Genomic DNA, 24,879 nt, shown 5'->3' with positions numbered 1-24,879 from the left:
GCCAGTTCACAGGATGTTTTTCAGTTTAAACATATGCCAGAGAAAATTTAAAATGTAGCTATTTGAGTTATATAGAAAAGCAAAATGATTTCAATTTAGTAAATTGGATATGCAGGAGAGAGAAATATACAACTCTTAACTTCAACATCCATTAAGCACACTGTGCATTAGAACGAATTTTATGGGTTTTATTGAGCATTTGTACAAAACCCTAACTAATTATTGATGGAGAATCTATAGGGCAGTGGGCATCACTAGACTTTTTGAGGTGGGTGTCCAGAAGAAGGAAAGATAGGCCCAAATCTTGAACTGGGTGAGAACCCTACTCAGCAGTAGGGCCTGTGTTGTTTTTCTTTACTCAGTGACTTATTCCTACTGTGGAGCAAGGAGAGGAAAAAAAGAAAATAGTGTCATATCTTTCCTGGTTGTTTTACTAAATGAATCAAGATTAATCTTGTTTTAATCCTGTCTCAAATGAATCGTGTAAAATATTAACCTAATATCAGATTGGACTTCTAAAAGTAAAATTATGCCATGCTATGGTCCTTCGCGTTACACTTTTAACTATTTAAAGGGTACTTGTATGGTAAGTTTATTATGTGTTTGGCCCTCACTGGAGATGTGCTGAAAGTGCCTGGCCCATGGTAGACAATCAAGAAATGGTTGCTGAATGAATGTGTGGGAAGGTGGTGTCCTGGTGTGGCAGTATGTCTTATTGTACAATATAAAAATTTTTAAATCAGTAGAGAAAAACATATACAAAAGAAGGCATGTACCCATCACCCAGCTTGAACAATTATCGACTCATGGCCAATCTTGTTTCAACCATACTCCGCATACTTTTCCCTTGCCATATTATTTTGAAGCAAATTTCAGGTATATCAATTTTTTGATAAATATTTCAGTATCTATCTCTAAGATATTAGAGCTCTTTTCTTTAAACATTACCACAGACCCTTATCATACCTAAAGTATTAATCCCTTAATACCACCAAGTATCCTGTCAGTGTTCGAACTTTTAATTATTTCATAAATGTCATTTTCCCCTACATATTTTCATTTGAATCAGGACTCAAAAAGATGTACATAATGTGATTATTTTATTTATTTCTTATTTTTTAATCTTTAGTTTTTCCCATCCTCTCTTTATTTCCCCCCTTGTAATTTATTTCTTAAAGAAACTGGGTTGTGTGTTACAGCGTTTCCCACAGCCTGGAGTTTGCTGATTGTGTCCTAATAGTGTCACTTAAACTTCACTTATGCTCCTCTGTCTCCTGTATTTCCTGTAAACTGGTAGTTGGAGCTAAAGGCTTCATCAGATTCAGATTCAATTTTCTTCTTGGCAAGTTCAAAAAAGAAGGTGGTGATCAAATCAACAAGACAGTATTATTGGCTTTTTGCTTAGTGCCTTGCCTATTGACTTAGCATTTGTTGAATATTTTTATGTGCCTACGAATGAACTTATGTTATATAGGTATTATGTCATTTAATCATATTTAAGCCTCATCACGTATTATATATCTATTTCTTTCTGACGACCAGACCTCTAATTAGGGCATTAGGGCATTAATTAAATGTCTTTCAAACGAACCCCTTGGTATATACTCCCATTGTCATTTATGTGATTTTAATTTGGAATTGTCTGAATTTTCTGTTTACTGGATTCATTTAGAAGTATACAAAATACCTTGCATTAAAATGCATTTTTTTGTATCTTAATAAAATTAAAATAATAAAGCTCATATCCCTATTATTTAACTGTGAATTTATTGTACTTAAGCTTTCTGGTAATGGGATTCACCATCTGTTAACCTAACAAAGACTGATATCTAAACCATAAATAGGGCCAACTGAATTCAGTATTTCCTGAGTCTCTTTTTCCTTTGCACTCATTGTCTTCTGCAGGTGCACTTTTATTTCCCTTTCATCTCTTTCTGCTTTCATTGTATGCTCACAGTACTCACAGTATCCTACTGTTGCCCAGTGTGAGAAACTGGCTTGTGATTTTAAAAGAAAAACTAGCTTTTTGTTGTTTGTTTACATTTCTTTAATTTATTCTGCTCAATTCTCTCCATAGTCCTAAATTCTACTGTTTATAAAACCAGACCATTGCAGCTCCAGACTCAAAAAAGAAATGTCAAATTATCTTGACCAACTGACACTTGAAGATTAAACTGTTTGATGTGTGGTTTCGGTGATCCCAAGAAAGAATATACTTGTCAAAAAAGACGCCTTGTCATTAACTAGGCCCAAATTTATAATCGGAGTCCAGCAGCCATTGTTTATAGAGGCCTCTCATGCATATGAGGGAACAGCCTCAGACTGAGCTGCTAGCCTCTTGCACTGAGTTTCTGCTGCATGAGCTGTACCTTATAAAGAAGTTCCTGGAATCGTATTTCAACCAATAGGCTGAGACCTGCCCCATCCAATTGGAGCTGCACAGCTGTATCTTCATTTGCATCTTCACTGACCAATCAGAGCAGTTTCATAATAACCAATCAGGACTTAAGATTCCAAGCAATTAGAACAGTACTATTTGTACCAATCAAGCTACACATTTAAATTTCTTATTTGCATAAAAATGGACCAATCTAGAACCAGGGCAAGCACATTGTCTATATAAGCCAGCCTCCCCTTTGTGGAGAGGAGAGCGTGTACTTTCCAATTTCCACTGGTTGCTGTGTTTCCTTGGTTTGTAAAAACTGTTCACCTGAATAAAGTTTCTCTTTTTACAACACCCCAGATGAGGCCACCTATTGACATTAGATTGGTGGCACCAATCCTTTGTTAACAGGTTGATGGAGAAAAGGTACCACTGGCCCAAGTTGCAATTAGATACCAAAGCACTCAAGCAAAATAATGCAAAGAGGATCCTACTGTGCACCTTTACAAATTATCGTGTAAGGGAGTAAGGTATCCTTTATATGTCTTAACCTTTCTTCTCCAGTCATTTCTCCTTTAACAGTTGTAGCATTCTCAACTTTCCAGGATATCTATGAGGGGAAGCATTTGGCTGGTTAAAAAGAAGGAACATAAGGCCTTAGTGAATATAATAGGTAAATAGGAGTTTATTTTCTTATTCTGGTTATACACCACTGTGAGGGATTAGACAGCTAGCCAAATTTCTTGTTCTTATGTTTAAAAAACACAATTATTTTTATCTTGATTATCCATAAAGAACTTTAAGATTCTTATTTGAAACAGTCTTCAGTAAACTTGTAGTAGATAGGAATCTTGTCTCTCTCCCCCTGACCTTACAGGGTGCCCAGGGTCGCATGGTGCGCGTGCGCGTGCTTAATAAGTAGCTTTCAATGCTGGTGGTATTTGAAAGGTTATACATTTTAAAGGGTATTTTGTTTCCCTTTTTGTTGGCAGGACCAAGGAGCTTCCTTTTCTAAGACCAGTACTATTTGAACTCAGTGAAAGTACACTTTGTTCAAGGAGAATTGCCATATGAAAGCCTAGAATATATATTGAGTTCTTTCAAGAAAGGGGGGGAAATCATGTTCTAGACAGTGAGTGCTGACTCGGTGCTGAATGAATAATTGTTATGTGCTCTTTTATTCACAGGCTCGTTTCTCATATGTGCGGATGAAATACCTTTTCTTTTCCTGGTTGGCAGTTTTTGTTGGAAGCTGGATTGTATATGTGCAGTACTCCACCTATACAGAACTATGCAGAGGAAAGGACTGTAAGAAAATAATAGTAAGTTTTTTTATTTCCCGGTATATGGAAAAACCAAGATTAATAACATTATTTTACTACTTAGATATATAATAATATTTTCAAAAAGTAAAAGTTAATTTGACCTTAGAGTTGTGCTGAACTTCTTAGCATTTTGATATGACTATTCCCCACTTAGGAAAATCTAATATTCAGAAGTCTAAATATATAATACAGACTAGTGTGAGAGCATCATCATTACAAAGAGGGATTTTTATTTTTCAAATATACTTGAAGTTTGCCCTAGCTGGTTTGGCTCAGTGGATAGAGTGTCAGCCTGCAGACTAAAGGGTCCCAGGTTCTATGCTGGTCAAGGACACACGCCCGGGTTGCGGGCTCGATCCCCAGGAGGCAGCTGATCATTGATTCTCTCTCATCATTGACGTTTCTATCTCCCTCTCCCTTCCTTTATGAAATCAATAAAAATATGTTTAAAAGATATGTGTGTGTATGTATATATATTTGTAGATATACTTGAAGTTGGATTTATTCTAATCAGATAGTTTTTTTGTTTACAGTTTGAAAGTGTTATATAACCTTTCCAGAATACATTTTTTGAATAAATGTAGTTATTCTCAAATACCAGAAATTTATCTAAAAAGCATAAACATTCATTTATTATTTAATTTCTTTTCTAACATTTGGCTATACCTCTGGAAGATTGCTCTGTCAGTCTAAGATTTCTAGTAGTAATCATTGCTTCCATGGCACTTATATTTTAAATGTTTGAGTCTAAGTAAATTTAACTCCTTGTTTTCTGCTAATATATTCTGATGTAAATAATGTTAAAACATTTAATCTGTTAACTATATTTTTGGTAGTAATGCTTGTTTGGATTCCAATTATTATAACTTATTAAAGATTCTATAATTATTGAGTGGTTATCTTAACCTAAGCCAGTGGTGCTAGGTGTGTGCATATAGCAGGGGACAAGACATCCTGACCTTACAAACCTATAGCAGGGAAGAAGATGAGGAACTACAGTAGGGTAAGATAAATATTGCAATAGCAAGTGTTATAGGAACATAAGACAGGGAGATCTGAGCTTCCCAAAATTCTAAGAAAATAAAAATCAGTTTAGCTCTAGGTATTCTTAAATCCAGCCAGGATTTTTAAAAAGTTTTTCCTCAGGAGTAGTACAGCTTCTTAACTAGGCAAGGGAGGAATTGCTAATATAAGAAGTATAACAGCAGAGGAGAATTTTTTTAAGTGTAAGCTTTTTAAAAGCCACATATAAGTGGACCTGTATAGTTTAAATTTGTGTTGTTCAAGGGCCACGTGTGGAGTGGTTTCCACTTTAGGCTATTGTAAATAACGGTGTGCAAATAGCTTTTGAATCCTTATTTTTAATTCTTTTGGGTATATACCTAGAAGTGGAATTGCTGAATCATACGGTAGTTCTATATTTAACTTTTTGAGGAACTGCCATATTGTCTTCCTAATTTTCTCAAATACATTTCAATTCTCTGTTGTTTTATTTTCTCTACCTTTTTTCTTGGACGTGAACATAGTTATTTTAAAATCCTTTTTGGATGACTCGAGGGCCTGGATCATCTGTGGACCTGTTTCTGTTGTCCATGCTTACCTCTTGTTTTTGGTCCTATCATTTTGTCTTTTAGCATGCCCTGTAATTTTTTACATAATGCCTCCAGATAAAAGTTCCTTTCCCTCTAGTAGCTGATTATCTTAACCCTATCATGGACCGTTTGGGCTGGAGGCTTGGTTGCACCTCTAGTGCAACCCTCTGCTCAAGCTATTTTTGGCTCATCCCTATTCCCAGAGCATAGCCCTCTAAGGATTTTAACTGAGAGCCTGGGAATTCATTGGGGTTTCTCCCTCTGGCAGGTTCATAACTTGAATCTGTATCTTGTGAGACTGCCAAAATGTCTGCTCTGCTTTTCAAAGGCTTTCCAATGAGATTTTTTAGCCTCCCATTCTGTAAAGCCTCAGGATTTGGCAAATATCCCAACAGGATAACTGGCTGTATGCTTGAGGCTCCCTTAGTTTCCTATTTTTAAAATACTCACTGGTTTCTTATCCCCAGCAGCAGCTCGGACCCCCGCTCATGCCCAGTATTGGCAAAATCCTCAAGGGAAAAAGAGGCTATGAGCTCATCTCTCTGAGTTTCTTTTCTTTCTTTTTTTTGAATATATTTTTATTGATTTGAGAGAGAGGAAGGAAGGAAGGAAAGGAGGGAAAGAAAGAGGGAGGGAAACATCAATTGGTTGCCTCCTGCACTCACCTTGACTAGGGATAAAGCCCACAACCAGGGTGTGCACCTTCACCTGATGGGAATTGAACCTGTGACCTTTTGGTGCATGGGAGGATGCTCAACCAACTGAGCCACACTGGCCAAAGCTCTCTAAAGTTCTCCTAGCTCACCTTTATCCCCTGGGGGTCAGCCTTCAGAGTCACCACCCAAAGCATGGTGTACCAAGTCCCCACGCTTGGTAAGGACGGAACTAGATTTTTATCTTCCATAAGACTGTGTTTCAAAAAAAAAAAAAATGTGTTGGAATTCCCCTTTTGTAGAGCCCAAACTTGCATCAATCCTACAAACAGCAAATCCTTTTATTGCGTTTTTTAATGCTCAGTGTTAAAAAACAAATTTTGATCTACTGTGCTAGAAGAAAAGCTCACAGAAAATGGTTTCACAAAGTGGTTGCCAAATGAAGAGGTGATTAAGAAAATGTGGAGGGAAAATGCACTTTGTCAAGAAGTTAATGAAAATATTATAAATTTCCTGGATTTTAGGATGTGTGTTATAGACATCAGCTTTTTAAGACATTAATTTATTATGATTTTTTTTCTCATTCTAATTAAATATGGTTCTCTGCTAAAAAAAAAAAAAAAGGACTGTGTTTCAGGTCATACATCTGAGAGCAATTGCAGCCACAAAATCTAGGTTCATCTCTTTCGAATCTTACCTCTCCCATACCTTGATCAAGTAATATTTTATTAGCTCTTAGAACCTTTAATATATACCTTAAAAATAGTTTCTGCTTCCTTCTTAGTTCTAATCGAACAATTCCTATGCAGTATTAGTCCTGTCTTAGTATTATTTATCTTAGTACTAGTAGTTTTGATAGGTTTTAAGGACATAATTCCTAAATGCAGAGAAACTACAACTTTCTTTAGGCCAGCCTTAATGAAAAGATACATTTTAGGCTCAGAAATTTTTTTCATCATTTTCAAGTTTTAGTAAAATAAGCATTAAATTATGCTAGAATTTTGCTCTCCATCTATTTCTTATTAATTACTATTTTTGAATTTATCTTTATTTTTGAAAATATTACAGATGTCCCCTTTTCCTCCCCATTGACCCCCCCAGCCTTCACCTCACTATTACCGTTGTCCATGGGCTATGCTTAATCTCTTCCTGCCCTCCGCCCACGCCCACCCTTCTCTCTGAGATTCATCAGTAAAATGAAATTAGTCTCCAGAGGATTAAAAGTCACAATCTGTCTCAGCTTACATGGCTTCCTTCTTCTCTGTAAAACTGTCTCTGTCTTTTTTCTTCTCTCTCCATATGTGTGTGAGGGGTCATAGCTAATTGTAGTGGTTAAAAGCATAAGCATTGGAATAAAAGAGCTTCGGATTTGAGTTCTACCTTTGCCATTCCTTAGCTGTATAAACTTGGGCAAGTTATTTAGCTTCTGCAAAATGAGGATAAATACTGTGTGTCTCATCAAATGGTTGTGAGGATAAAATGAGTTCATGTATTAAAAGGTTAATAATACTGTATTGTATATTTGAAAGTTGCCAAGAGAGTAGATTTAAAAGTTACCAAAAGAAAAAAAAATTACAGCTATGAATGCTAACTAGACTTATTGTGGTGATTATTTCACAATATAGATGGTCCTCAATTTATGATGGTTCGACTTATGATATATTCTTTTTAAATTCTCATCCGAGGATATTTTTCCATTGATTTTTTTAGAGAGAGTGGAAGAGAGAGGGAAAGGCAGAGAGAGAAACATCAATGCGATACTAAAAAAATTCTACACTTGGAGAAAGGATGTATTTCTTCTGATGTGCTCTGGGTTCCATTTCAATATTTTATTTAGCTTTCTTTTTTCCTAAACTTTCTTGAGAGATATTGGTCTACTGTTTACTCTTTTGGGGGATCCCAATATTTGGTGGGTTTTGATTTCATTGTTACATTCATTGCCTTGAAAAAAAATTTGAAAGATTTTGTTATAAAAAATTTATATAGCCCTAACCGGTTTGGCTCAGTGGATAGAGCGTCGGCCTGCGGACTGAAAGGTCCCAGGTTCGATTCCAGTCAAGGGCATGTACCTGGGTTGCGGGCACATCCCCAGTGGGGGGTGTGTAGGAGGCAGCTGATCGATGTTTCTCTCTCATCGATGTTTCTAACTCTCTATCTCTCTCCCTTCCTCTCTGTAAAAAAAAAATATATATATCAATAAAATATATTTTTTTAAAAAAGCAATGGAAAAAATATCCTCAAATGAGGATTAACCAAAAAAAAAAAAAGAAAGGAAGGAAGAAAGGAAGGGAGGGAGGGAGGGAAGGAGGGAAGGAGGGAGGGAGGAAAGAAGCAAGGACGGAAGGAAGGAAGAAAAAAGATGAGGGAGGAAGAGAGCTTTTTCCTTCTATACCTTTCTCAGGAAATTATTTAATGTTGATATTTCCGGCACGTTCCTCTGTGATCCAGAGAGAGGTTCTACTTGGATACTAGTGAGGAATCACTGTGCCATTCGGTTAACCTTCCTGGCTATTATATTAGCATGTGCTTTAAAATTGAAGCATTAAAAGATGAAAGAGCCTCTAAATTTTATTACAGTCTCTTTTAAAATTTAATTTCTAGAGATGATGGCTTGTTGCTTTAAACAACTAACTTAACATATACTAGATTTAATATATCTGGAGTCATGTTTCCAGTTAGATAGCAGAACTTACCTAATTATTTAATTTAGCTTTGCTTCTGCTTAGGATTAATCATTATTATTTGACTCCAAAGGTTCATTTTGTTCCATTACCCTGTATTTTTAAAATATATGGAACCAATCTACTTGGGACAGACTGTTTTTAAGGTATGTACAAGCTGCCCTAGCCAGTTTGGCTCAGTGGATTGAGAGTTGGCCTGCGGACTGAAGGGTCCCGGGTTCGATTTCAGTCAAGGGCACATGTCCAGGTTGTAGGCTCAATTCACAGTGGAGGGTGTGCAAGAGGCAGCCGATCAATGATTCTCTCTCATTGATGTTTCTATCTCGCTCTCCCTCTCCCTTCCTCTCTGAAATCAATAAAAATAAATTAAAAATAAATAAAGTACATACAAGCTTAATTTTTTCCTTTGAAGAAAAGTATAGCCTTTCTGTGTGCCAACTTGAGTTAGGTTGCCAATCTTTTCTTTGTGAATTTATAGAAAAATGTTTACTGAATAAGTTTATTTTAAATCTCAACAAAAATAAGCTTTATTCTAAGAATAATCTTACTGGTTAAATTATAATGGCACTTGAGACATATGTGATACCCTTTGTAATACTTTAAGCAATAAAACTAAAAAAAAAAATTATAATGGCACTTCTGGTGGCCTTCATGGGTTATGCTGCACTCTTATGTCACGTGATGTTCACCGTGATCCTGAAACAAGTGGTATCATTGGAATCATTCACATCATTCCTGAGCAGCAATAAAGAAACTAAGGGTGAAAGCCAGTTTAGAAGAAACAAGCCAGTAATAAAAGACCATGTCGTTTTAGTTCTGTGCTTACCAGCCCTGTGCTAGAGCCTGGAGGTACCGAATAAGACATGTCCCCGCCCTGAAGATGCTTACAGAGTAGTAGAGGATATGGAAAAGTAAACAAGAAGCACATGATTGAGACTGGAAATAGTGTTGCTAGATTTAGCCAAAAATAAACAAAAACAAAACCAGGCCCAGCCGGTGTTGCTCAGTGGTTGAGCGTCAACCTATGAAGCAGGAGGTCACAGTTCGATTCCTGGTCAGGGCACATGCTGGGGTTGTGGCTCGATGCCCAGTGTGGGGCGTGCAGGAAACAGCCAATAGATTTTTCTCTCATCATTGATGTTTCTCTCTCTCCCTCTTCCTTGCTCTCTGAAATCAATAAAAATATGTTTTTTAAAAAACACCAGGATCTTGGCTATTTTAAATAATGCTGCAATGAAGGTAGGGGTACATATATCTTTTGGAGTTTGTGTTTTTATATATATTTTTTTATAAATACCCACAAATGGAATCACTGGATCGTACGGTAGTTCTGTTTTTTAATTTCTTGAGGAATGTCCATACTGTTTTCCATAGTGCATCTTGTAGCATATGTCAGAATTTCCTTTTTAAGGCTGTTCAATATTCCATTATATGTGTATGCCACGTTTTCTTTATCCATTCATCCATTGATGGACCCTTGGGTTGCTTCTACCTTTTGGTTGGGACATTGTTTTAAATTAACCGAATCCAGATTGGTCATGCATGTGCCTTAGATTCTATTTTGAAAGATGATAGCAGCCACTGAAAATGTTTGCCAAAGGTGAGTATCAATACGCCCATATAACCAAATTCTAGGTTATAATGAAAATGATTTCTGCTACATATTTAGGTATTGGTTCAGCACATATGTACTTACAAGCAGTCACACAGCATTTCATATAATCAGTCTGTAAACTCATTGAAGTTCTGTCATTTTAGAGCTCTGTCCAGTGGCATGAAAGATTTGCTCAAGGCAGAAGCAATGATATCCAGAGGCAAGCTTATTACCCTTATAATGAGCATCAGGGAACTAGAAATTCCGAACCAGTGATTCTCAATGTCTCTTTTTGACCAGTAGCAGCGGTATCATCTGGCAACTTGCTACAAATGCAAATTTTCAGCCCCACCTGAAACCTAAGGAGAGAGAAACTCTCAGACGTGTTCAATGTCTGTGTTTTAGCCAGACCTCCAGGAGACCTGCCACTCCTAAAGGCTGAGAGCCTCTGAGGCAAAAACGATTAGCTCTGGGTACTTCCCTAAAGGTGAAGGTTATAACTTCTTGTGAAAGGGTAGGGACTATCTCAGATTTTAGCCAATTCACATATCTTAAGTACCTTTAATTGCACCAATAGTCATTTTTAACATTCACCATATTTAACAGGTCACAAATTTCATCAATAATTTGCTAATTAACAAATCTTAGAAATGGATCAATCTTTTTTGTTTTTATTGATTTTTTTGAGAGAAGGAGGGAGGGAGAGAGAGAGAGAGAGAGAGAGAGAGAGAGAGAGAGAGAGAGAGACAGACACTCTCTTACACACCTGAACTGGGAACACAGGCCAGGGCAGAAGTGGATCAATCCTGACCATGATATGGAGCATAGGTTTCCTTATTACCTCATTAGAACTCTAGCTGAGTACCTGTACATTCCTGCATTCTTGATTAGGATATTAGTGGCATCTAGACTATGCACACATACCACCACCACCACCACCACCACGTTGTATACTGAAGAATTTTCAAGTAAATTAGAGACATTATAACAGAATGGAAGGAAAGAGGAGAGGGGGTTTGTATGTTTAGAGAGAGAGGAAAGGGAGAGTGTAATGAGCACTATTAATGTCTGGCAGGGGGAAAGAAGCCGGGGGGGGGGGGGGTGGTGGTGGTGAAAAGTTGAAGATACAATGAGAGTGCAGAGAATGGTGAAGATTTTAAGTAGTTGATGTAGGACATGGAAGAAGATGCTGACTAGACACTTGGAAAATTTTCAGCCATTATTGAGACCCTACCTCCGCTGTTTCTTTCTAAGTAAGGACAGATTGATAAGATTGCCTCAAATACATTATTAGAACATGAATATTAGAAAATTATTTAAAACCTAGTGCTGTGCATCTATCTGTTCATTGTTATTGCCCCTTTGCTACAATTTCCATGTTCGTGAAATTCCTTCAACTTAGATGAGATTTGTAAAATTTAGCCAAAGGGCGCCATCTTCTGGTACTACAAAGTATGTGCAAGCAAACGAGGGTATATAGTAAAATTGTAGTAATAAAAAAAATCTTAGAAAAGGACAAACCTTTGATGTTTCCTGCTGAGTTTCCTATTGTAAACTTGAACATTCTTTATAATATCTGTATGTATTTAGCTAGAAGATCAGATTGCTGACAGTGATTATAATTGTATATGACCCTGTCTGAAAAATGAAACAGAACAGTGTGTGGCTAACCATTCTTTTTATACAAGCAAGAGGGAAATTTGCTTTTGGTTCGGGATGGAAGCCACAGTTGATGAGCCTGCTCTTTGTGACTGCCTCCTCCATGCAGGGTTGGCTCGAAGCCTTTGCTCCAAGCAAGAATGTGATTCTTGTCGCTGAATGCCAGACTTATCTTCACTGCTCAACAGTTTACTGATAAGGGATTGGTTTGTCCTTTTCAGTTTGGTTTGCTTTAAATTCTATGGAAAAATATTAATTTTATCTTCAATGAGGTCTTAAAATCAAATTACCATGTTCTGTGTGGTGGTTATTTAATAAAAATTTATCAGACACTTAAATACCAAACTCTGTGCTAAGAGGGGAAGTTCAAAGATAAATATGACAGTGTCTTCAAGTCCTTTTACTTCCTACCAGGGAAGATAACATGAACATAAATGATGATAGATTTGGGAATATAAGGAAAGAAGGGAGGAAGAATTTAGGCTCAGGAAGGAAATACACAGCCTTAAGATTATTCACTGGAAAATGGGTAATAGGGTCACAGTTAAATCTGGACCTGGGCAGAGTTATGGATGAAGTGTTCCTCCCGACTCCAGGGCCATAGATCAGAACAGTCGAAGGGGAGAGCTGTTAGTTCTATCCCAGAAGTTGTTCATAGTAAAATGCCCCACTGCTGCGCCCTGGCTGGTTTGGCTCAATGGATAGAGCATCAGCCTGTGGACTGAGGAGTCCTGGGTTCGATTCCTGTCAAGGGCACATGCCTGGGTTGCAGGCTTGATCCCCAGTAGGGGGCATGCAGGAGGCAGCTGATCGATGATTCTCTCATCATTGATGTTTCTCTCTCTCTTTCCCTCTCCCTTCCTCTCTGAAATCAATAAAAATATATATATTTTTTAAATGCCCCACTGCTGGGTAAGGACCCAGTACCCACTTCATTCACTCATCCATTCCGCAAGTGCTTTTTATATGCATTCGATTATATGTCAGACATGTGTGTGACGTCCTCAGGAAACAAAGGTGGGAGGTCCTGGCCCCACTTGGTGCTTGTGCAGGGGGGGGACTACGACCTGATCCCCTCAGCGGGAGCCCTGGGCCGGGCACCTGACCCTGCCATTGTGAAGCCTGCTTTATGCCGTCCTCTCCGGAATAAGGCATTCTGGTTCTTTTACCTCAGTGGTTAAAAGCTCAGGCTCTGGAGGCAGACTAGCTGCGTTAGTCAGATTTCAGCACCACCGCTAACCTGCCCTGCAAGTTTCTTAACCTCTTCTTAATCGCTCTTGCCTCAGTTTCTTTATCAGTAAAATGGAGATAATTCCTCTTTCCTAGGGAGGTTGTAAAGATTAAAGAGATATACATGAAAAGCTCTTAGAACAGCGATGACACGCATAGAAAACAATATGACAAATACCCATGTACCTACCATCTACTAGCAAATCTTAACCTTTCACCATATTTGCTTCACTTTCAAAAAGAAAAAAAAATCACTACAGTCCAGTTGAAGCTCTCTTCATCGTCCCTGATAGTGTCTTTCCTCCTCCTCAGAGGAACCACCATCGTGAATTTGGTGTGAGTCCTTGCCATCACGTTTCCATCATTCACTGTGTGTATAGAGGCATATAAATAATATGTAATATTGCTCTGGATGTTACTAAACTTTAATAAATGATACTAAACTGCACATATTCCATTTGAAATTGTTTTCAGCATTTTTCTATTTGATATGTATAGGCCAAAGTCTCTCATTTTAATTACTGTATTTTATAGTATCTTATTATATGAATATACCACAATTTATTTGGCCACTCACTTGATGACATTTATGTTGTTACCTAGCTTTCACTTACCGCACCCTGAGGTCCTCCTAGACCTGATATTTTTCGTTACTGATTCAATTTTTTTTAATGTTCATTAGTCTTATTCAGATTTTCTATTTCTTTTTGCATCATTTTATTATTTATGTTTTTCTAGAAAAATTGCTTATTTCAGTTGCGTATTGCCATAGAGTTGTTTATATTATTCACTGTCATTTCCCTTTCTTTTCTAGTCATGTTTATTTGTGCCTCCTCTTTTTCTTTTATTTTATTATTTTTATTGATCTTAGAAGAAGGAAGAGAGAGAGAGAGAGAGAGAGAGAGAGAGAGAGAGAGAAACATCAGTGTGAGAGAAGCATCCATCGGTTGCCTTCCACACACACCCTGACAGGGATAAAACCTGTGACCTTTTGGTGTTGGGGCAATGCTCTAACCATCTTGAGCCACACAGGCCAGGGCACCTCTTTTTCTTATGATCAGTCTTGCTAAAGATTCATCTCTTGCCCTAACCGGTTTGGCTCAGCGGATAGAGCGTCAGCCTGCAGACTCAAGGGTCCCAGGTTTGATTCCGGTCAAGTCCCAGTGGGGAGTGTACAGGAGGCAGCTGATCAATGTTTCTCTCTCATTGATGTTTCTAACTCTCTATCCCTCTCCCTTCCTCTCTGTAAAATATCAATAAAAAAATATATATATATATTTTTTAAAAAAGGTTCATCTCTTTTGTTAGTTTTCAAAGAACTAGCTTTTTATATCATTGGTCTTTTTTTCCATTAATTTCTGTGGGGGTTTTTTACTTCTTTGGAGGGCTTACTCTGTTATTGTTGTAATAAAAATGGGTGTTTTTTTTAAGCCCCTTTAGTTGAGTGCTAACTACTTATATTGTCTCTTTTTTTTTTTTAAATATATTTTATTGATTTTTTACAGAGAGGAAGGGAGAGAGATAGAGAGTTAGAAACATCGATGAGAGAGAAACATTGATCAGCCGCCTCCCGCACATCCCCCACTGGGGATGTGCCCGCAACCCAGGTACATGCCCCTGACCGGAATCGAACCCGGGACCCTCCAGTCCGCAGGCCGACGCTCTAGCCACTGAGCCAAACCGGTTTCGGCTTATATTGTCTCTTGCTTTTTCATCATTGTGTTTAAAGCTGACAGTTTCCCTCTAAGAACGGGGTAGCTGCATCCCACGGATTTTTATTTGTATACCTTTGTTGTTCAGTTCTAGATATTTTGCATTTCCACTGTGATGTCCCCGTTAGTGCACAAATTAGTTAGGAATGTGCTTTGTAGTTTCCACACATGTCTGTGTTTATTTTGATTTCTCATTTCTTTGTGGTCAGAGGATGTGGTTTATCCAGTCTTAATTCCTTGGAAAACCTAAACTATACCTTCCAGAGGTTTCATCCCAGTTTATGAATAAGGCCTCCGAACTCCACCACCTTTGCCTCAATAAACATGCCAATGAAATTGATGGCCATCTGGTACCAAGCAAAGATACCAAGCAGATGGCTCTGCATTTCCTACAAATCCCTACGAGTTGACCTGGGGACGAAAATACTGAGCATCTCTGTGTGATCCCCGCCCCCCGAACCTGAGTCTGAGAACTACTGCCCCGCTCCTCCCATGAAGATGAAAGCTAATATTCGTGGTTACAACCAGGCCTGACGGAGAAAGCAAGCATGGCTGAGGGCTCACCTAGGAGCGTCTCTGCTAATGGTAGCTGAAGGGGCTGGCACTTAACTCTGCCACGGGCAGTGCTCTCCATCTCTGTGAGGGCTCCTCTATCCTCACATCAAACTGTGGGAAGTGTTAGACCCAAACCTTAATATATCCCACTTAGTGGAAATAGCAGAAACAGCACTTTCCAATCACAATACAATAAAACTTGAAATGAACAAAAATCTAACTGGAAAACTTTTAAATATCCTTTTAATTCTTGAGCCAAAGAGAAAGTGCAAATTGAAAATTTAAGTATCTAGGAAGTAACATCAATAATATATATTTTAAAATACATCAGAGCCCTGGCTGGGTAGTTCAGTTGGTTAGAGCATCGTCCCAATGTGCCAAGGTTCTGTGTTCGATCCCTGGTCAGAGCACATACAAGAATCAACTAATGAACGTATAAATAAATGGAACAACAAATCAATGTTTCTCTCCTTTCCTCTCTCTCTAAAATCAATAAAAATAAAATAAAATATATCAGAAACTAAAGATAAAGCTAAAGAAAAATTGAGCTATTTAGAGAAGGATATAAGGTCTTAATTACATTAATAAATGGCAAAAAAAACAAGAGATTAATTAAAAATTCATTAAATTAGAAAAAATGTAAAGAAAGCAGAAATAATGAATTAACCAATATAAAATTTTTAAAAGGCTATATTCCTATTAGAAACAATAGTAAAATTTTTATGCTTTGTTTCATCCCATCTTCTTTATTCCACCAAATTTTAATCAATGTATTATTATTAGTAGTTCTGCTAGGGATTACCTCTATATTTTTAAATATATTTCTGTCTCTATAATTTGACTTATTAGATGTAAATGTTATCTTTTGACCGTGAATAGTAAAGATAAGGAAATCAACATTCTTTTGCCACACGCCATCTTCTTACATGTCTCCTCCTTGAGTTTTGTTAGTTTTATTACTTTTACTAGCATCTATATGTACAAAAGCCTAAGTGACTGCAACGACCGGTCACTATGACGTGCACTGACCACCGGGGAGTAGACGCTCAACGCAGGAGCTGCCCCCTGATGGGCAGTGTGCTTTTACAGTCAGCCTCCCCCGGCTGGCCAACCTCCTGCCATTCCTCCCCCCGCTGGCAGGCCCCGGGCTGGGATGGGGAACCTGGAGTGGGTGGCGGCAAATGAGGCCCCTTTCCCAGGGGGGCCAAGGGCTGGCTCCCTCCCTGGGTCCAGTGGCCAACCTTCTGTGCCCCATCCCTCCCCCCAGCTGGCAGGCCCTGATTGGCCCACCACCTGCCCACCATGGTGGCGGCAAGGCAGCGAGGGAAGGAGGAGGGGGAAAGCAGGGAACCACGCGGTGGCAGAGCGCTGATGATAGCGGCTGCAGCATCCAGCATCCATTCCTTCTGCACCCCGGCCTGCTGACCATTGCCTCCTCTCCTGACCCCGCTGGGGCCTTTGGGTCCTGGGCTGGGATGGGGAACCGGGCGGGGGGGTAGGAAGGGGGGTAAGGTGGCAGATGTGGCCCCTTTCCCAGGGGGGCCGAGGGCCAGTTCCCTCCTCAGAGCCAGCAGCCAACCTCCCGTGCCCTGTCCCTCTCTTCCTCTCCCCAGCCGGCAGGGCCTGATCAGCCTGCTGTCCACCTGCTGCAGTGGCGGCACGGCAGTGAAGGAAAGAGGAGGAGGGGAGGCAGGGAACCACACAGTGGTGGGGTGCTGACGATGGCAGCATCGGAGTCTGGCATCCGTTCCTTTAGTGCCCGGCCCAGAGACCATCACCTCCTCTCTGGCCTGGCCCTGATCAGCCTGGCCCCAATCAGCCCTGATCACCGGCCAGGCCTACGGACCCCACCTGTGCATGAATTTCGTGCACCGGGCCTCTAGTAGTTTATAATATCAACATTCTGAACAATATACAGTAGTGCTAAAGAGAATGAGCTATGTGACCTTGAGCAAGTTACTTTACAGATATTTCTGTTTCCTTATTTTTACCATAGATATAAAACAGGTTCAATGGATATAATAGGGTTATTGTCATGATAATAAAAGTATAGCACTAGAACAGTGCCTGACACATAGTAAGTATCTATTAACTATCAGATATTGTATAAACAATTATCAAGAAATAGATGCCCAGAGTTATTTTAATCCCAGTCCAACATTTCAACTGGCTTTCATGTTTAGTTTCTCCATTCATCTCTTGGTTGCCTGAAATTCATTCTCTAATGGTTCAAGAAATGCTACTGGATGTTATATTTTCTGATCCTTATGTGTTTAAAAGCATTTGATGCCTTTTACTTGAAAAAGGTTGGGCTATGTAAAATAACTATTGCTATTACTGAGCACTTACTATCTGTTGAGGTCTTATTTTAAACCTTTTCATTAAGTCCTTTGAATTCACAGCAATGTTTGTTCTGCTTCATGACATTTTTCTGGAAATTTTCTTTATCTGACACTTGCTTTTCCTATTCTTTACTCCTTTTTCTTGTATGTTTGCTATACAAACCTCATATTTGTTGTTGTTGTTGTTGTTTTATTGTTACTCACTACTGAGTATTTATAGGAAGCAACTGGGGCAGTGAACTGAGCCTGTAGTGAAGCTGCTGTGCCCAGAGTTGTGTGTGTGTGTGTGTGTGTGTGTGTGTGTGTGTGTGTGCACAAAAGAACAAAGGTGAGACAGAGACACTCACACAGATGGGTTAAGCCTGTTTATCTCCCTGGCAATTACAAGCTGCTCGTGATACAGTGTTTTCCAACCCCTGTTTCATTAACAGACTACCCCCCACATAGACAACATCTTAAAGGGTTTTATCATTCAGCACTGCCTTGCCCTGTACTTCATGATGCCAAATAGAGTCCTTGGAAGTTCCCACAGCTGTGTCCCTTAAGCCTTCAGTGCAGCCAGGGAGATGGTTCTTCTCCTCAGATGTACCTCCTGTGCAGTGTTCTGCCAGCTTTGTCTGAGAATTGAGGTCAGAGCAGGTATTTAATCTCAGCATGCTTGTGGACTCTGGTGTAATTTTCACTGAATTTGGCAGGCCATTCTCATTATTGTGTCTTAGGGTTACATTGGTACCTTACTTTATCGAAGATAGAGCTTGCATTTCTTTTTTAAATTTTATTCCTTTTTCCCCTTTTTACTGAATTGATTGGGGTGACACCAGTTAACAGAATTCTACAGGTTTCAGGTGCTCAATTCTAGAACACATCATCTGTACACTGTATTGTATGTTCACCACCCCAAGTTTATTTCTTATTTTTGGATGATGTCAGGGATGACAGAGGTAACTTTATTTTGTTATTTTAAAACATTTTGGTAATCTAAACTTTATTTTAAATTTATTTTAAAACAAGAGAGCTATTTTGGAAAATAGAGTGCCCTATTCTTGGAGAGAGTAGGTACTATACCACCTCAGACCATGTTAAGTGGGAAAAATAGTTTCAAAATTCTATGCACACCCTTGTCGCAACAAGGTCTCTCAGCATCATAGAGCTAATAAGGAACAGAGCATGGATTCAAATCCAATACCGAGTTATTTTTATTGAGGGCCTTCTCTTAAAGAATATAGATATCTCTTTATGTTGTATTTATTATGTTTCTTCTTGTGAACATTTTTCTATTAACTACTTTTTTATTTCCTGTGTTTAGTGTGACAAGTACAAGAATGGAGTTATTGATGGGCCCGCATGTAACAGCCTTTGTGTTACAGAAACTCTTTACTTTGGAAAATGCTTATCTACCAAGCCCAACAATCAGGTATGGACATTGTAAATAAACATTACAGGTGGCACACTCTAATTTTGCCTTAAACTAAAGGTTATTAAAAGAATGATTGAACCAGAGCTTTAGGACAGTTTATTTTTAGGACATTTTATATATTCCGATTTTCTATGCTTTGATTCACTCATCCCACAGATGTTTGTTAATCCCCTATTCCCAGTATATTCCAGGCACTGTTTTGGTTACTAGGACTACAACGGTGGTTAAGATAGGTAGGATTACTTCCTTTATGGATCTTACATAATCCCAGAGGGGTGGGGAGTATAAACAGTGGATAGATAAATAGATAATTACAGGATGTGGTGTTTTATTAGGATACACAGGGCAAACTGATGGAGAATGCAGGGGATGGGGATGTGCTTTAGAGGAGGTGATCAGGGAGACCTTTCTAACATTTGAGCTCATACCTGCATGAACAATTAAACCGCAGGCATAGGCAAAGGACAGGATGCGCTAAGGCACAAAAGAAGAACTATGACTAACTGATAAACACAATGAAAAACATTTTCTACCTCACTTATCATCAAGGAAATATAAATTAGAGCAGTAGAATACTATTAGGCTGGAAGAAACTGTCACAATCACCAACACTGGTTACCCTTGGGCAGAGGAATATTACATGATTTTTAAGGACATCTTTTCTGTATATTATTTTGAAAGTTCCAATATAAATTTCTATCATTACTCTGATAATTATAGAAATTTAAAATATATTTTAAGTTGATGATGCTAACAAAGTTTAAGAGGATTTCTGAAGCAGTCTAACATTTGAATATCTACTGCATGATAGGAACTGTTTAAGGCGCTGGGTGAGACCTTGGAGAATAAGACACATAAAGCTTCTGGCCTCCTGTGCCTTATGTCTCATGTGAGAGAAGAGATAATAAACGATTCAATAAATGAAGAAATGAGGTCATTTTCAGACAGTGCTAAAGGCTGTGAAGAAAAATGGGGTAGCCGAAGCCGGTTTGGCTAAGTGGATAGAGCGTCGGCCTGCGGACTGAGGGGTCCCGGGTTCGATTCCGGTCGGGGGCATGGGTTGCGGGCACTTCCCCATTGGGGGATGTGCGGGAGGCAGCTGTTCGATGTTTCTCTCTCATCGACGTTTCTGACTCTCTATCCCTCTCCCTTCCTCTCTGTGAAAAATCAATAAAATATATATTAAAAAAAAAAAAAAGAAAAATGGGGTAATGGGTTAGAGATGACTTGAGATGGAAGGGGATCTCTTCTACAAGTGGTGAGGGAAGGGCCTGTCTAAGGTGACATCTGAGCTGGGACTTGGAATATGTGAAGGAGACCACTGTGTGAAGATCTCTGAGAGCTCATTCCAAGCATAACCAACAGCAAACGAAGCAAGGCATGAAACAGGAATTAAGTTGATAAGCTCAAGGAAGAGAAAGACCAATGTAGCTGGGACATAGGGACCCAGGGGTAAGTGGTACAAGATCAGATCAGGGAAGAAGGCCAGGCCAGTTCATATGAAGTCAAACAGGCAATGGAAAGGACTTAGAACTTTATTCAGATTGAATTAGAAGGTCTGAAGCAGGGGAGTAATATAATCTGCTTTTTTTTAATTAATGTTATTACTAATTAATTTAACCCTATTTGTTTTTTATATATAAGCAAGAGTAGACTGCCTGAGTGGGCTCAAATGCTGGCTTTACCACTTTTGTGTCACCTTCAGCATGCTAGGGCACACGGTGGTGTTACCTTCACATCTCTCTGCTTCAGTTTTTCATCAGTAAATTGAGAATAATAATAGTATCTACTTTATAGTATTATTATAAGTATTAAAATAATAAAATAAATTCATAGACCAAAGCACATAGTAAGAACGTATAATGTTAGTTTGATAAATAGCTAGATAGTTAGTAGTGACTAATTCTGGGGTATGGGATTAGGGAAATGAACATAGGAAAACTTTGCCTTTCATCCTTTTATGTAATTTGACTTTTTAAAATTTTATTTATAGCTATAAATGCTTACATGAAGAAACAAGAGAGATCTCAAAGAAACAACCTAGTCTACAACTAAGGTACTAGGAAAACACAAACTAAACTCAAAGCTAGCAAAAGGAAAGAAATAATACAAATTGTAGCACAGATAAATGAAATAGAAAATAGAAAAACAATAGAGAACGTCAATGAAACCAAAAGTTGGTTCTTTGAAAATATAGACAAACTTTTAGCTAGATGGTCTAAGAAAAAAGAGGGAAAACTCAAATTGCTAAAATTAGAAAAGAAGTGGGACATTTTTACTCATAAAAAGGATTATATGGTTATTGTGAACAATTGCACACCAAAAAATTGGATAACTCAGATGGATTGGGAAAATTGCTAGAAACACAAAACTTACCAAGAAATAGAAAATCTGAATAGAACTATATATACCTAGTAAGGAGATTGAATCAGTAACCAAAAGTCTTCTAGCAAGAAAAAGACGTGTTGCTTCACTGGTGAATTCTATCAAACATTTAAAGAACTATCACCAATCCATCTCAAACTTTTCCAAAAAAAAATTGAAGAGGAAGGAAAACTTTTTAACTCATTCTGTGAGGCCAGCATTACCCTGATACCAAAGACACTATAAGAAAATTACAGACCAATATTCCTTTTAAACACTGATGTGAAATCCTCAACCAAATACTAGAAAACCAAATTCAGCAGCGAGTTAAAAGGATCATACAGTCCTGGCTGGATGGCTCAGTTGATTTGAACATCGTCCCATAAACCAAAAGGTTATGAGTTCGATATCTGCTCATGACTCATACATAGGTTGCAGGTTCAATTCCCAGTCCGTTGGACAAACATGGAAGGCAATTGATTGATATTTCTCTGTCTCATCTCTAACTCATCTCTCTCCTCTCCTCTCCTCTCCTCTCCTCTCCTCTCCTCTCCTCTCCTCTCTCTCCCTCTCTCTCTCTCTCTCCTCTCTCTCTCTAAAATGTCCTCGGGTGAGGATAAAAAATAAAAATAAATAATAAAGGGATCATGCATCCTGACCAAGTGGGGGTTTATTCCTGGTATGTGAGGATGGTTCAACATAGGAAAATTGATCAATGTAATACACCATGTTAACAGAAAGAAGGAAAAAGAAAAGGATCATCTCAATTGATGCAGAACAAGCATTGACACAATTCAGTACCCTTTCATGATAAGAATAATCAACAAATTAGGACTATAAGGCAACTACCTTAAAATAGTAAAACCCATATGAAAAAAAAAACAACGCCCACAGCTAACATACTTAATGGTGAAAGACTGAAAACCTTTCCTCTAAGATCAGGAACAAGATTAGGATCCCCACTTTTGCCACTTCTATTCATCAAAACACTGGAATTTCTGGCCATTAGCCAGATCAGTTAGACAAGAAAAAGAAAAGGCATCCAAATTGGAAAGGAAGAAGTAAAATGATCTCTCTTGACAGATTATATGATCTGTTGTAAAAAAACAAAACACAGGCCTCAAAACCAAGATGGCGGCATAGGTAAACACCAAAATTGCTGCCTCCTACAACTTCAAAAATACAACAAAAAGACAAAACGGACATCATCCAGAACTACAGGAAGGCTGGCTGAGTGGAAATTCTACAACTAAAAGGAAAGAGAAAAGCACTCTGAGACTCAGGAGCTGCGGAAGTAAAGTGCAGAGGTACGGAGGCTCGAGCGCACGCGCGAAAAGGGGCTGGTACCTGAGGATGCAGCTGTCTTTTTGAATCAGGAGAAAGTCACAAGCTCCCGACTGCTCTGAACTCCGGTTCCGGGAAGTCTCTGGGGACCCAGGACTCATACGGGGAGAAACTGGACTGTCTGGCAGCAGGCAGAACTCGTAACTCGAGGGCGGCTTTCCCTCAGAGGTGCTTGCAGCAATTAAATTACCGGGACACCGAGATCAGCCATAGCTGTTTGCTCCACCTTGTTGATTCCTTGAGACCCCGCCCCACCCAGGCTGCGGCAGAGGCTTTTGCATATGAATGCCCTGGCCCTTTGCAACCTGAAAATTACCTAACAAATTGCAGCTGGGCCAGACAGACCCAGAACTTCCAAGAGAAGGCCCAAGGCCCCACAGCAGCTTGCATTGCTTCACAGCTGGGCCTCATCTGGGCACCTCCAAACTCCAAAAAAGGAAGGGTAATCTGCAGATCTTTTTGTAGCTCTTGCTGGGTAACCTCAGGCAGAGACTAAATTAGCACCTCCTTAGATCCAAGAGCCAGTGTACCCAGTGGTCAGAGGGGGACCATCCAGATTACAACTCCTCAGATCCATAAGGGACACACTCAGGGGGCAGACTCAATGAGCACCAAAGCCCCACTGAAGCAAGTCTTGCTCCAGAAGGGTGTCTCCAGCACAGAAGTTCTCCCACTGCAGACACAGCTGATTCTCACAGCCAATTGGCCTGGAGGTCAATTCCTCCCAGTGATACCTACAACAATCAAGGCATAACTACAACAAGACTATGCACAAAGCCCACAAGGGGGTGCACCAAGAGTGTCCACCTCACGTAAAGGGGGAGGCTGAGCCACTGGGCCCTACAGGACACCTAGCACACAAAACCACTCTACCAACACAGGGAAGCATAAAAAATGAGGAGACAAAGAAACAGGTCACAAATGGCAGAAATGGAGGAAAGCAAACGACTGGATATAGAGTTCAAAACCACGTTTATAAGGTTTTTCAAGAATTTTATGGAAACCGCCGATAAATTTAGTGAGACCCTGGAGGATATGAAAAAAGACCAACTAGAAATTAAGCATACACTGACTGAAATAAAGAATAATGTACAGAGATCCAACAGCAGATAAGAGGATCCCAAGAATCAAGTCAAAGATTTGAAATACGAAGAAACAAAAAATACCCAACCGAAGAAGCAAAAAGAAAAAAGAATCCAAAAATATGAAGATAGTGTAAGGAGCCTCTGGGACAACTTCAAGCGTACCAACATCAGAATTATAGGGGTGCCAGAAGAAGAGAGAGGGCAAGATGTTGAAAACCTAATTTGAAGAAATAATGACAGAAAACTTCCCCCACCTGGTGAAAGAAATAGACTTACAAGTCCAGGAAGAGCAGAGAACCCCAAACAAAAGGAATCCAAAGAGGACCACACCAAGACACATCATAATTAAAATGCCAAGAGCAAAAGACAAAGAGAGAATCTTAAAAGCAGCAAGAGAAAAAAAGTCAGTTACCTACAAGGGAGTACCCATACGACTGTCAGCTGATTTCTCAACAGAAACCATGCAGGCCAGAAGAGAGTGGCAAGAAATATTCAAAGTGATGAATGCCAAGAACCTACAACCAAGATTACTTTATCCAGCAAAGCTATCATTCAGAATAGAAGGTCAGATAAAGAGCTTCACAGATAAGAAAAAGCTAAAGGAATTCATCACCACCAAACCAGCATTATATGAAATGCTGAAAGGTATTCTTTAAGAAGAGGAAGAAGAAAAAGGAACTCTTACCATTTGCCACAGCATGGATGGAACTGGAGAGCATTATGCTAAGTGAAATAAGCCAGTCAGAGAAGGATAAATACCACATGATCTCACTCATTTGTGGAATAACAACATAAACTGATGAACAAGGACTGATCCAGAGACGGGGAGGCATTGATTGGACTGTCGGGCCTTGGAGGGAAGGTAGGGGAGGGTGGGGGTAAGGGGGAAAGATCAACCAAAGGACTTATATGCAAGCATATAGGCCTAACCAATGGACACGGA

General features: G+C 39.1%; 1 protein-coding gene across 3 annotated transcripts in view; it reads left to right on the top strand.

The window, feature by feature from the left end:
- DIPK1A (divergent protein kinase domain 1A) overlaps positions 1–24,879 on the top strand; it is a 126,664-nt gene that overhangs the window by 95,661 nt on the left and 6,124 nt on the right. The window contains exons 1-3 of one of the 3 annotated variants that reach the window (XM_036352347.1): positions 1,841–2,913; positions 3,571–3,705; positions 19,033–19,140. In XM_036352347.1, the coding sequence (XP_036208240.1) occupies positions 3,592–3,705; positions 19,033–19,140 (222 nt within the window). In that variant the 5' untranslated portion in view covers positions 1,841–2,913; positions 3,571–3,591. Of the gene's footprint in view, positions 1–1,840; positions 2,914–2,965; positions 3,057–3,570; positions 3,706–19,032; positions 19,141–24,879 lie in introns of those variants that run through there. The other 2 variants (XM_036352348.1, XM_036352346.1) reach the window with 2 other exon arrangements.

This window comes from Myotis myotis, unplaced genomic scaffold (genome assembly GCF_014108235.1).
Source record: "Myotis myotis isolate mMyoMyo1 unplaced genomic scaffold, mMyoMyo1.p scaffold_m19_p_2, whole genome shotgun sequence".
Lineage (NCBI taxonomy): Eukaryota > Metazoa > Chordata > Mammalia > Chiroptera > Vespertilionidae > Myotis > Myotis myotis.
Note: the sequence above shows the minus strand (reverse complement) of the source record. Positions and strands in the feature narration are given on the sequence as shown.